Source organism: Convolutriloba macropyga, chromosome 11, assembly GCF_964194025.1.
Source record: "Convolutriloba macropyga chromosome 11, txConMacr16.3, whole genome shotgun sequence".
Lineage (NCBI taxonomy): Eukaryota > Metazoa > Xenacoelomorpha > Acoela > Convolutidae > Convolutriloba > Convolutriloba macropyga.
In genome coordinates, this window is record NC_134478.1 from 1,282,693 (window position 1) to 1,296,193 (window position 13,501).

At 38.9% G+C, this 13,501-nt stretch overlaps 1 protein-coding gene across 2 annotated transcripts in view; it reads right to left on the minus strand.

Moving 5' to 3' along the window:
- The window catches only part of LOC142349566 (uncharacterized), a 146,416-nt gene that overhangs the window by 84,194 nt on the left and 48,721 nt on the right, over positions 1 to 13,501 (minus strand). Inside the window, exons 8-10 of one of the 2 annotated variants that reach the window (XM_075401208.1) lie at positions 11,141 to 11,382; positions 8,519 to 8,842; positions 7,720 to 8,121 (exon numbers count right to left, since the gene is read on the minus strand). In XM_075401208.1, coding sequence (XP_075257323.1) covers positions 7,720 to 8,121; positions 8,519 to 8,842; positions 11,141 to 11,382 — 968 coding nt within the window. The remainder of the gene's footprint in view (positions 1 to 7,719; positions 8,122 to 8,518; positions 8,843 to 11,140; positions 11,383 to 13,501) is intronic. The other variant, XM_075401209.1, reaches the window with a different exon arrangement.

Here is a 13,501-nt window from a genome sequence, read left to right on the forward strand (position 1 = left end):
TGGCTCATCACCTTCTGTTGCTAAAATGCAGCAGAACAGACATGACAAACGAACAAATGAAACAAGTAAAGAACAGGAGGCAGCTGAAAGCAGCAGAATGGAATATGAGCCAAATATCAGAAACAAACTTCAAGACATTAACCAACTTGATCACATGGAAGAATAGCATCAGCGTTCAGAAACGGAACCGTGCCATCATCACCATAAGCTGCCAAACAGCAGCAGAAAAACAAAACCTGTCATAAAAAGAGGACCTGAAGGGAGCTTAATTGAGTATAAATCTAACTATGAGGAAAATTTTTGAGACGCCAAAGAGGAGTTTGGCACAAAAACAACGAATCAGCGCTCAGTAGCAAAACCATATGCTCATCGCCTTCTGTTTCTATAATGCAGTAGAACAGAACCAACAAAAAACAAATGAAATAAGCAAAGAACGGGAGGCACCTGAAAGCAGCAGACTGGAGTACGAGCCAAATATCAGAAACAACTTTCGAGACATCAACAACAATCTTGATCAGATGGAAGAATGGCATCAGCGTTCAGTAGCAGCACCGTTTCATCATCACCTTAAGCTGCTAAACAGCAGCAGAACAAAAAAACAGAACAATTTGTCATTTAAAAAATTACCTGAAGGGTGCTCAATTGAGTATGAATCTAACTATGAGGAAAATTTTTGAGACGCCAAAGAGGAGTTTGGCACAGAGAAAAAAGAATCAGCGCTCAGTAGCAAAACCATACGCTGATCACCTTCTGTTGCTATAATGCAGTAGAACAGAACCAACAAAAAACAAATGAAATAAGCAAAGAACGGGAGGCACCTGAAAGCAGCAGACTGGAGTACGAGCCAAATATCAGAAACAACTTTCGAGACATCAACAACAATCTTGATCAGATGGAAGATTGGCATCAGCGTTCAGTAGCAGAACCGTTTCGTCATCAACTTGAGCTGCAGAATAAAAATAACAAAACAGCTTGGGGTTGAAAAACACGACCTGAAGGGAGCTTAGTTGAGTATAAATCTAATTATGCGGAAAATTTTCGAGACGCCAAATAGGAATTTGGCAAAAAACAGAATCAACGCTGTACCAGAACAATATGCTCATCACCTTCTGTTGCTAAAATGCAGCAGAACAGAAATGGAATGACAAATGAACAAAGAAATAAGTAAAGAACAGGAGGCAGCTGAGAGCAGCCGAATGCAGTATGAGCCAAATATAAGAACCGACTTTCGAGACATCAACAACCAACTTGATCAGATGGAAAAATAGCATCAGCGTTCAGTAGCAGAACCGTGTGATCATCACCTTAAGCTGCTAAACATCAGCAGAACAAAAAAACATACCCGGCAGATTGCCGGAAAATAGCCGCCGTTGATTCCAATAAGCATGATTGGGTTTGAAAGGAAAGGTGTTAAAAAAAATTTTGTACAAAAACATTTCTAAGTCCGATTTCTTTTGATGACCTTTCGTAGTTGAACATACTTCTGTTTCTTAGAGAGAGGCTACAGGGCTACTATTAATACCAATGAGCATTAAAGATAGTAACTAAGACTTATAGGAACGACGTTCTAATAGCGGGCATCTTAAATTGGGCTTTATGGGTTTATCCCGTTTCTATCTCTGACTTCAATTCTTTATACGTACTCTGTTCATTTTGAATTGCTTTGCTGAGCAACTGATGTTCAAAATCACCTTTAGCAGAATGAGAGAAGAGAGAAACTAGCCTAGAGAAGTCAAAAAGATTTCACGCAAAATGTTGAAAAAGCGGCAAAATGAGGTAAAGCGAAACATTTTTTTGTTCGACGAAGTAAAAAAATAGGAGCGCCATAACAGCCGGCTGAGAAGATGAGGGCGGCTATTAAAAACAACAGAACAATTTGCCAACAACAGAACAAAATGACCTGAAGGGAGCTTAATTGAGTATGAATCTAATTATGAGGAACATTCAGACGCCAAATAACTATTTGGCAGAAAAAAGCACAGCGCTCAGTAGTAGAATCATATGCTCATCACTTTCTGTTGCTAAAATGCAGCAGAACAGAAATGGACAAATGAAATAAAGAACAGGAGGCAGCTGAAAGCAGCAGAATGGATTATCAGCCAAATATCAGAAACAACTTTCGAGACATCAACAACCAACTTGATCAGATTGAAGAATAGCATCAGCGTTCAGTAGCAGCACCGTGTCATCGTCACCTTAAGCTGCTAAACAGCAGCAGAACAAAAAAAAACAGAACAATTTGTCATTTAAAAAATTACCTGAAGGGTGCTCAATTGAGTATGAATCTAACTATGAGGAAAATTTTTGAGACGCCAAAGAGGAGTTTGGCACAGAGAAAAAAGAATCAGCGCTCATTAGCAAAACCATATGGTGATCACCTTCTGTTGCTATAATGCAGTAGAACAGAACCAACAAAAAACAAATGAAATAAGCAAAGAACGGGAGGCACCTGAAAGCAGCAGACTGGAGTACGAGCCAAATATCAGAAACAACTTTCGAGACATCAACAACAATCTTGATCAGATGGAAGAATGGCATCAGCGTTCAGTAGCAGAACCATTTCGTCATCAACTTGAGCTGCAGAATAAAAACAACAAAACAGCTTGGCATTAAAAAACATGACCTGAAGGGAGCTTCGTTGAGTATAAATCTAATTATGCGGAAAATTTCCGAGACGCCAATAAAGAATTTGGCACAAAATAGAATCAGCGCTCAGTAGCAGAAATATGGCTCATCGCCTTCTGTTGCTAAAATGCAGCAGAACAGACATGAAAAACGAACAAATGAAACAAGTAAAAAAGAGGAGGCAGCTGAAAGCAGCAGAATGGAGCATGAGCCAAATATCAGAAACAAACTTTGAGACATTAACCAACTTGATCAGATGGAAGAATAGCATCACCGTTCAGAAGCAGAACCGTGCCATGATCACCCTAAGCTGCTAAACAACAGCAGAAAAACAAAACCTGTAATAAAAAGAGGACCTGAAGGGAGCTTAATTGATTATAAATCGAACTATGAGAACTTTTGAGACGGCAAAGAGGAGTTTGGCACAAAGAAAAAAGAATCAGCGCTCAGTAGCAATACCATATGCTCATCAATTTCTGTTGCTAAAATGCAGCAGAACAGAGACAACAAATAAACAAATGAAATCAGCAGAGAACGGGAGGCACCTGAAAGCTGCAGACTGGAGTATGAGGCAAATATCAGAAACAACTTTCGAGACATCAACCCAGATCCCATCCAGATAGGGCTCACGGGCAGTGCTGCCCTTATCCCGCCACATTTTGGTCCCGAATAAGACCTCTCCATTGCTTTCTGTTCTGGGCTGTTTCCTTGCACAGGTCGAACCATTCAGTCTCCCATTTCTTCGCTGACATTTTCGGTGGTTTGATATGCTTCTTTACTTCGTCACGAACGATTCTTCGCCAGGTCTTGCGTATGCCGCCTGGGGGTCTCTTCCAGTTATCGCCCTTTTCGAATTCGAGCGCTGCGTTTGGAATTTCGGACGGATTCATTCGGAGGACATGCCCTAGCCATCGCAAGCGTCTTGTTTGGATCGTCGTGGCAAGGGAATCACATTTTGCAATGGTGGTGATACTTTCAGCGGGGAGGTCCTGTCCTTTGTGGAGAATACGTCGAAGACATCGATTTTCGAAGGATTGCAAACTGTTTATATCAGAATTTTTTGCTGGCCAGCTCTCGCAACCATACAAGAGTACACTTCGTACGCATGCCTTGTAAATCTTCACTTTTACAAGCTGAGGGATGCTTCTCTGGTTCCAGATGTTCTTAAGGTTTTTGAAACTACCTGCAGCTTTGCCTATCCTGGCCTTGATTTCAGATGTTACGTTGCCGTCGAGCTGTATTTTACTTCCAAGATAGGTGAAGTCTTCAACACGTTCCAGTTCTTCGCCGTAGACGTGGAATTTCTGATTGATGTCCTGGGAGCAGAATTTGGTTTTGCCGACGTTCAGGTAGAGGCCGACTGCCGCTGCATTTCTGGCTACGTTGTCGAGTAGCCTCTGGGCGTCGTTTCCATTATCATCCATTAGACAGATGTCGTCTGCAAAATCGAGGTCGGCAATTATCGTGTCATCCAGAGACACGCCTACGTTGTCATTGCGGAGGGCTTCTTCCATTATCCAGTCGATTGCGAGGTTGAATAGGAAGGGGGCCAGGATCGAGCCTTGCCTGACACCGCTGAGGATACTGAATTGGCGGGACAGGGTGCCGTATACTCGGACTTGGCTGTAGGTCTCTGCGTATAGCATTCGTAGCACGTTGAGGAGTGTGTCTGGTAGTCCAAGGTTCTCACAGATACGCCAGATGCATTTTCGATCCACGCTGTCGAAGGCGGCTTTGAAGTCTATGAAAACTAGGTTTGTCAACCTTTTGAACTCCTCGCGTTGCTCGAGTATCTGACGTATAGCGAAAATTTGATCTCTGCAGCCTTTGTTCTTTTTGAAACCCGCTTGATTTGCGCGGCCTATATACGCTGGTTCGAGACGATTAGACATCAACAACAATCTTGATCAGATAGAAGAATGGCATCAGCGTTCAGTAGCAGAACCGTTTCAACATCAACTTGAGCTGCAAAGCAGCAGCACAACAAAAACAAAAAAACAGCTTGGCATTAAGAAACATGACCTGAGGGGGGCTTAGTTGGGTATAAATCTAATTATGCGGAAAATTTTCGAGACGCCAAATAGAAATTTGGCACAAAAAAAGAATCAGCGCTCAGTAGCAGAAAAACATGCTCATCACCTTCTGTTGCTAAAATGCAGCACAACAGAAATGACAAATGAAATAAGTAAAGATCAGGAGGCAGCTGAAAGCAGCAGACTGGAGTATGAGGCAAATATCAGAAACAACTTTCGAGACATCAACAACAATCTTGATCAGATAGAAGAATGGCATCAGCGTTCAGTAGCAGAACCGTTTCATCATAAACTTCAGCTGCAAAACAGCAGCAGAAAAAAACCAACAAGACAGCTTGGCGTTAAAAAACACGACCTGAAGGTAGCTTAGTTGAGTATAAATCTAATTAGGCGGAAAATTTTCGAGACGCCAAATAGGAATTTGGCACAAAAATAGAATCAGCGCCCAGTAGCGAAAATATGGCTCATCACCTTCTGTTGCTAAAATGCAGCAGAACAGACATGACAAACGAACAAATGAAACAAGTAAAGAACAGGAGGCAGCTGAAAGCAGCAGAATGGAATATGAGCCAAATATCAGAAACAAACTTCAAGACATTAACCAACTTGATCACATGGAAGAATAGCATCAGCGTTCAGAAACGGAACCGTGCCATCATCACCATAAGCTGCCAAACAGCAGCAGAAAAACAAAACCTGTCATAAAAAGAGGACCTGAAGGGAGCTTAATTGAGTATAAATCTAACTATGAGGAAAATTTTTGAGACGCCAAAGAGGAGTTTGGCACAAAAAAAACGAATCAGCGCTCAGTAGCAAAACCATATGCTCATCGCCTTCTGTTTCTATAATGCAGTAGAACAGAACCAACAAAAAACAAATGAAATAAGCAAAGAACGGGAGGCACCTGAAAGCAGCAGACTGGAGTACGAGCCAAATATCAGAAACAACTTTCGAGACATCAACAACAATCTTGATCAGATGGAAGAATGGCATCAGCGTTCAGTAGCAGCACCGTGTCATCGTCACCTTAAGCTGCTAAACAGCAGCAGAACAAAAAAAAACAGAACAATTTGTCATTTAAAAAATTACCTGAAGGGTGCTCAATTGAGTATGAATCTAACTATGAGGAAAATTTTTGAGACGCCAAAGAGGAGTTTGGCACAGAGAAAAAAGAATCAGCGCTCAGTAGCAAAACCATACGCTGATCACCTTCTGTTGCTATAATGCAGTAAAACAGAACCAACAAAAAACAAATGAAATAAGCAAAGAACGGGAGGCACCTGAAAGCAGCAGACTGGAGTACGAGCCAAATATCAGAAACAACTTTCGAGACATCAACAACAATCTTGATCAGATGGAAGAATGGCATCAGCGTTCAGTAGCAGAACCGTTTCGTCATCAACTTGAGCTGCAGAATAAAAATAACAAAACAGCTTGGCGTTGAAAAACACGACCTGAAGGGAGCTTAGTTGAGTATAAATCTAATTATGCGGAAAATTTTCGAGACGCCAAATAGGAATTTGGCAAAAAACAGAATCAACGCTGTACCAGAACAATATGCTCATCACCTTCTGTTGCTAAAATGCAGCAGAACAGAAATGGAATGACAAATGAACAAAGAAATAAGTAAAGAACAGGAGGCAGCTGAGAGCAGCCGAATGCAGTATGAGCCAAATATAAGAACCGACTTTCGAGACATCAACAACCAACTTGATCAGATGGAAAAATAGCATCAGCGTTCAGTAGCAGAACCGTGTGATCATCACCTTAAGCTGCTAAACATCAGCAGAACAAAAAAACATACCCGGCAGATTGCCGGAAAATAGCCGCCGTTGATTCCAATAAGCATGATTGGGTTTGAAAGAAAAGGTGTCAAAAAAATTTTGTACAAAAACAATTTTCAGTCCGATTTCTTTTGATGACATTTCGTAGTTGAACATACTTCTGTTTCTTAGAGAGAGGCTACAGGGCTACTATTAATACCAATGAGCATTAAAGATAGTAACTAAGACTTATAGGAACGACGTTCTAATAGCGGGCATCTTAAATTGGGCTTTATGGGTTTATCCCGTTTCTATCTCTGACTTCAATTCTTTATACGTACTCTGTTCATTTTGAATTGCTTTGCTGAGCAACTGATGTTCAAAATCACCTTTAGCAGAATGAGAGAAGAGAGAAACTAGCCTAGAGAAGTCAAAAAGATTTCACGCAAAATGTTGAAAAAGCGGCAAAATGAGGTAAAGCGAAACATTTTTTTGTTCGACGAAGTAAAAAAATAGGAGCGCCATAACAGCCGGCTGAGAAGATGAGGGCGGCTATTAAAAACAACAGAACAATTTGCCAACAACAGAACAAAATGACCTGAAGGGAGCTTAATTGAGTATGAATCTAATTATGAGGAACATTCAGACGCCAAATAACTATTTGGCAGAAAAAAGCACAGCGCTCAGTAGTAGAATCATATGCTCATCACTTTCTGTTGCTAAAATGCAGCAGAACAGAAACAACAAACAAAAAAAAAGAATAATTAAAGAACAGGAGGCAGCTGAAAGCAGCAGAATGGAGTATGAGCCAAATATCAGAAACAACTTTCGAGACATCATTAACCGGAGTCTCTACAGGTTGAGCTACTTAACAAAATTAGCTTGCACAACTCATCTTATCTAGCGGCTAAAATTAAATTAGCCTTTTCCTCAGCTAACTTTTAATTGGTAAAAAAACAATCTACTTGTCAACCTCTGCGAAGAGCGTGTCGTGGAAACAAGATGCTGGGACCTAAGTTCTCAGCCATTGCGGTGAGCAATTAAAATTTGACCCAACGAAATCGAAATTCAAGCGATTCTGTCGGAGAGCATTGGGTCCTTTTTATTTAAAAAAATTATTTTTCTAAGCATTGATAAAACCAAATTTAGTTTTTTTGTAGTATACGAAAAGACACAGAAAATTTAGAAAATGATTCAGACTTCGTCAAAATCACTTTGCAAGCATTAAAAATGTAAAAGATTCGAGAAAGTAGGAATGTGACAAAAAAGAATCTAAGCTATCAACAAGATGTTCTAACTTGCACGTGCGAATTGACCATAGCCATAGAAGATGTCTGTGTCTCCGAACAGGTTCGATATGATGAGTTGGGGCTTGTACTAGGAAGATTGTCATAAGCATCAGCCGCACCACCTCCTGGGGAATTGAATTTCCACCCAGATCCTTCACTACTACCCCCACAAGTGCCAGTGAGGATCTTGGTAGGGTGGTTTGGGTTCATTGCAGACGTGACTACCACGCTAGGCGTGTGATTATTGGCCCTATTTGGATCTATGGAGTTGTTGCCGTGACTACTTAACAGAGCCTTGCTGCTACTGCTGGACTGTTGTTGGCTATTGCTGCTGCTGCAGCTGTTAGATTGCATTAATGGCTGCCTCGGAGTGAATGAAGTACTCAAATTCAGAGGTAGAGCTACGCTGCTCTGAAACAGATCAATTTCAATTGATATCTCGTAATTCTGATAGCGTTTAATTTTGTTCACTTTAATGAAGGGAGTCACGTAACACATTGGATCACTTTCAAACCCTGAAAACAATTCCCGATAACAATCTAATACGACCATTTTAGTCGATAGCAATCAAAGAAAATCTTTCATTCAAAAACGATTCCTCTCAAACACATCGAGTTCGGCCGTGAACAAAATTAACAAATTACAAAAAAGGCTTTTAATTCTACATAAAACGTCTGGATTGATGCAATGAGCATAAGCATATTCATTCAAACATAAATCAGAATAAGAAGATTCAAGCTATACACCAAATTGATCAAATGTCTAATAGAATGACAGGTGTTGAAATGACAGGCATCTACATACTAACATTGCCACTATAACTACTATTGTCACTATTATATGTGGGCGAGACAGACAGTGCGTCAGGTACATTTGAGGCCGATGGGCCAGTTGGCAGCCCTGTCATGAGGGCGCTGACAGTAGTGGGTGTGGTGCCGTGATGTGTTGGAGGGTGATGGTGGTGTTGGAATCGTCCAGAAGGCGAGAAGCAAGGCAGCTGCTGTTGATGTTGGCCACCCCCCACATTTCCCCCGTGTGGTCTCCCTCCCCCCGAGGGGGGCACTGGAATAAGAATTGGCCCCCCGTTTCCACAGCCATTCACTCCCACTTGCTGAGCATGGGCACTGGTCCCCTGATTGTTTGCAGGCAATGACTATTTTTAACGCTCAAAGCAATTTTTTGTAACATACGATCGATCACTATCAGCCGTGCCGATACAAAACCACGCCCCCCCCCCCACAATAACGGAGAGTTCATGTGAGCTTTTAAGGAAAGCTGTTACAGGCTTTCCTTTTCGAATTATTAAAATAAATTAACCATATTAATAATAAGATCAAAATATTATCATGTTCATTAGACTCGTCCTATATAATTAATATCTTTATCAATTCTTTGCTGTCATTTAATTTTAGCTACATCTCAAATTAAATTTTTGAAAATCTCTCAAGATTGCAGCTACGGCACTAAAAATCCTCATATTTTGTGATGCAAGCACTCTAGTCTTAAATTAATAACCTTTTGAAGCGTTCTTAGAAACGTGAAACATTTAAGTCAATAAAACCAGCTGATCTTTTTTCTCAAAAAGACAGCATGAGATTCTGAGGTAAGATCTCAAAATTACGTACGGCCTTTCTTCCAGTATCTACATGCGGTGCAGATCAAAGCTGAACAAACAGCTGTTCACTTCAAAATGTGTCACTTCATTCATTGGTGGCTTAATCATTTCAAAGGGACCTCTGATTAGATCTGACTACCCCCTATGGTACACTGATCTCATTAGACATCGGATCTCAGCCTACTTCTAGTGATTCACAAATTTTGACAACACGAGAAAAGGTCAATATATACATAATACTTATAAACTTAAAAATGAATTTGACGAACTCAGTGGGTACATTTGCACCAGAACTGAGCTAATGCCGTTTAACTGATAAAATTATCAATGAAGCAATCAAACTTTCACATTTTTAAGCTCATTTTTCAAACATAGCCGGCAAACTGCCAGAAAAAAATCCGCCGTGTGACCCCACTGACCAGCGTTAGGATTGAAATAGTTAGAAAAACAAAGAAAAAATGAACAACCTAATTTCTTTCTAAGGGTAAAAAAGTGTTATTTCTGCAGTTTCATTATTTTAGATAATTATGGTAATTTCGGCCTATACGTTGGAGAACAATAAGCTTAAAACTAATACCAGATAGCAGTATAAAACAAGGAACCTTGATAACATAATGCACTAAGTCTTAGTGGCCGGGCTTTGATGGTTCATTCGCTTTCTTTTCATTCCACTTTTTGACCTTGTACGTATTCGAGTAAATTTGCCCAAATTTCATTCAGTAGAAACAGTGAAAGAGCCATTTCATCATTCAAAAATGAGAAGTCTTGACTTATAAATTAACTAAAAACGTGACCAAAAGTTTTTAAAAAATTATAAAAAGGAGAGCGCTAAAAGAGTAGCCTTTGAGAGGCTGACGGCGGCTATTAAAAATCAATTCAAAATCAACTATTAAATAGGTAAAGCTTAATCACACATGTAAATTTTAAAAATGCCTTGACATGAACAATACACATCCACTGTAAAAAGGCAGGGGAAAATCTCATTAAAAACGAAATACTGCAAACATATATTGCCAGAAGCTAGCTGGAGTAGATTTGTAGACGTTTAGTCTCAACAGAACTATGAATATAACAAGACTGATAGATAACAGGAATGAGAGAAAACAAATCAATTCTCAATTGATTGCTGTTATGACTGAACTTCTAAAAAAATTTTTAACTTATGAAACGCAGCTCTTTAAAAGCAGCTCTTAATTATTTTTCATTAGAGCGATATAATTTCAGTTGACATTTGCACCTCCAACTTAAAAAAAGCCGGCGACGGGAACTATATTTACTTCTTAAATTCGCGGGCGGCAGTGGCCTGTTTAAATGTCCTCGGAGCTTCATTTAGACCACTACAAAGATTTAGAAAAAATGCAACCAATTTCAGCCCACCTTTCATTCGCTTTTAGCAGTAAACTACGCAAATAAAGCTAGCAGTCAAATACTGAAAACCTGCACTTTAGATTAAGCTAAGACCGGTAGATTACACAGTGAATTGCGAAGAAGTCACTCGGAAAGTTCAATCGCTCAAGCGAATACATTTTTGAACAAAACGTTTACGCAAAAATTATGCATAAAAAAGACACATATCTACAATAAATCGCTTAAAACTTCGTTAAGTCAATTAATAATTCATATTAGGTATTTTTCGAAAATTATATACTTGGGTCGGGTACTTTCGAAAATTATATACTACATTTGAGTTATAATTTATGCTTATTTCAATGTTAATTTAATGCGCGCATAATCATTCACAAAATTAAAAAATTGCAATTCAAAATATTTGACTATTGCAAGCTTTGCATTTGTCCCAACCGCAATAGTCATTGCCTGCTGATGTAGGAGCTGGTGTTGCTGTTGTTCTTGATGATGATGATGTTGATTAGGGGGATATTGCTGAGGAGTGCTGGTTGAGGGAGAGGAGGCAGCTACAGGCGATGTCGAGAGAATTGAGCAGGAGGCGAGCGACTGCTGCTGTTGGCGGTGAGGGGGGTGGTGATGATGGAGATGGTGGGGGTTGGGGGAAGAGGAGGAATTGGATGGAGAGATAGAACCTAACTCTACTGGTCCTCCTGCAACATACAGGCACAACAAACAGAAAACTAACTCACTACCACTAACTACTACTTGTCACACTCTACTAAGTCAAACAACATGCTTCATTGTTCATTTCATATCACTGGCGAACAAAACTAGTCCCAATTTTAGTAAGACTATTTTCAAAGGATTCGGTAGTACCCTGAGCCCTATTTGGAAAAATCCTCTTCCTTTTCCATTAAGGAGTTATATTGTAATCCAAAAATTCCGCAGCCTCACATATAATTCGTCAGGAACATTTATATGCGACTAATACAACTCTCAATTTGACCACAAATGAGTTTCAGATGACGATTAAAAATCTTGCTGAGTTGTGGACTACTCACACAAATAAGCCCCAAACTAATGGAAGGATTGAAAGGAAAAATTGCCGGAAAAGTTGCAGTCGATTTTGTTCTCTTTGATAAACAACTTTTGATAAACTCCTAATTGCAGAGCAATTAAAACATGAGGTTAGGAAATGGGTCAGAAAAAAACTCATACTCAGAAAGAGAACACCTAAAATGCAAAAAAAAAATAAAACATAACCGAATAACGTCGGGCGAATTGTTCTCAAACGACCGGCGAGCGGTTGGCTTCATCAGCAGCTAGCCACGGTTTAGTTAGGCCAGTTTTAGCTTGATTTGACTCAAAAACTTTTTAGTTTTCTAGCCTTTTAGTAAAAAAAATCAAATAAAAAACAAGTTAAAACAAAAACAAACATAACCGACTAACGTCCGGCGAATTGTTCTCAAACGACCGGCGAGCGGTTGGCTTCATCAGTAGCTAGCCACGGTTTAATTGATTCGACTCTGCATCTTTTATCTTTCTAGCCTTGTTAGTAAATAAAATAAAAAACTGATAATTTAAAAATTTGCAAAATATCGCAAAATTTAAAAAGCTTCCAGATTTAGCAGTGAAGATGTTCTAAACAATTATTTGTCTCTGGAGTTATATCAAATAAACCATCTGCAAGAGCTGAAAAGCTTAGTTGGCCAGTAAGGATCGTTGAACTCAGAAAAGGACAAAAATATTCAAAAATTTTGAAAACAATCGCAAATTTTAACAAAATCTTGCTAACATTCAAGATATTAAAATCTTCAAAACCTTTTCATTGTCTCAAGAGACTATCCAGTATCCCCATTTTAAGCTTTAAATAGTTTCGCTCATATATATCCATAAACTTGGAACATGATAATAATTTTCCAAAAATTAGAAAATTAAATTTTATCAAAAAATTGCTAACGCTGGAGTCATTAAAATATTTAAAACTTAGCATCAAACCTTGGAGGAGGTCCCTAAGACCCAGGTGCTGGAAAAATGATTAAAAAATCAAAAAGATTCAGAAAACTTGACAATAATGCAAATAAATCAAAACTTAGAGGACGCTATGTGGCTTTTGAGGCTGGAGAAACGAAAAAAATTGACAAAATAAAAAAAAACTGGAAGAAAATCGCAATAACATAAAAAAAACTGCTAAACTTTGTGATAATAATAGTTGAAAATTAATCCATGGCCGAAAAACTTTCCAGTAACTCTTATTATCAAACCCTAACGGAGATTTTTTGTTAGGCTGAAAAAAAACTGAATGACAATAAATGTCAAAAAAAGTTGAAAAGAAAAATGCAAGTTGTGTAAAAAAAAGCAAACATTTGTGCTGTTGAAATCTTGAAAAACATTCCATTACATTCAAAAAATATACAGTAGCCTACTGTCAAACCCAGGACGATGTTCCTCGGCTTTTGAGGCTGGAGAAAAAAAACCCACAACTTAAAAAACTTGAAAAAATTGCAAGTTTTATCAAAAAATTGCTGAAATTCGACATGCTAAAATGTTCGATTACCATTAGGAACTATACAGTAACTATTATCAAACCCTAGAGGAGGTTCCTTGGTTTTGAGGCTGGATAAACCTAAAAAAAGACAAAAATTCTCAAAATATGTGAAAATTGCAAGTTTTAAAAAAAATCGATAAAGTTTCTGATATTAAAAATTTGAAAACTATTCCATGGCAGTTAAAATTTTTTCAGTAACTTATTAGGAAACTCTTGAGGACGTTTTCTGGCCCCTGTGTCTGGAAACACGTGAATGAGGTCAAAAAAAATTGAAAAAAGTT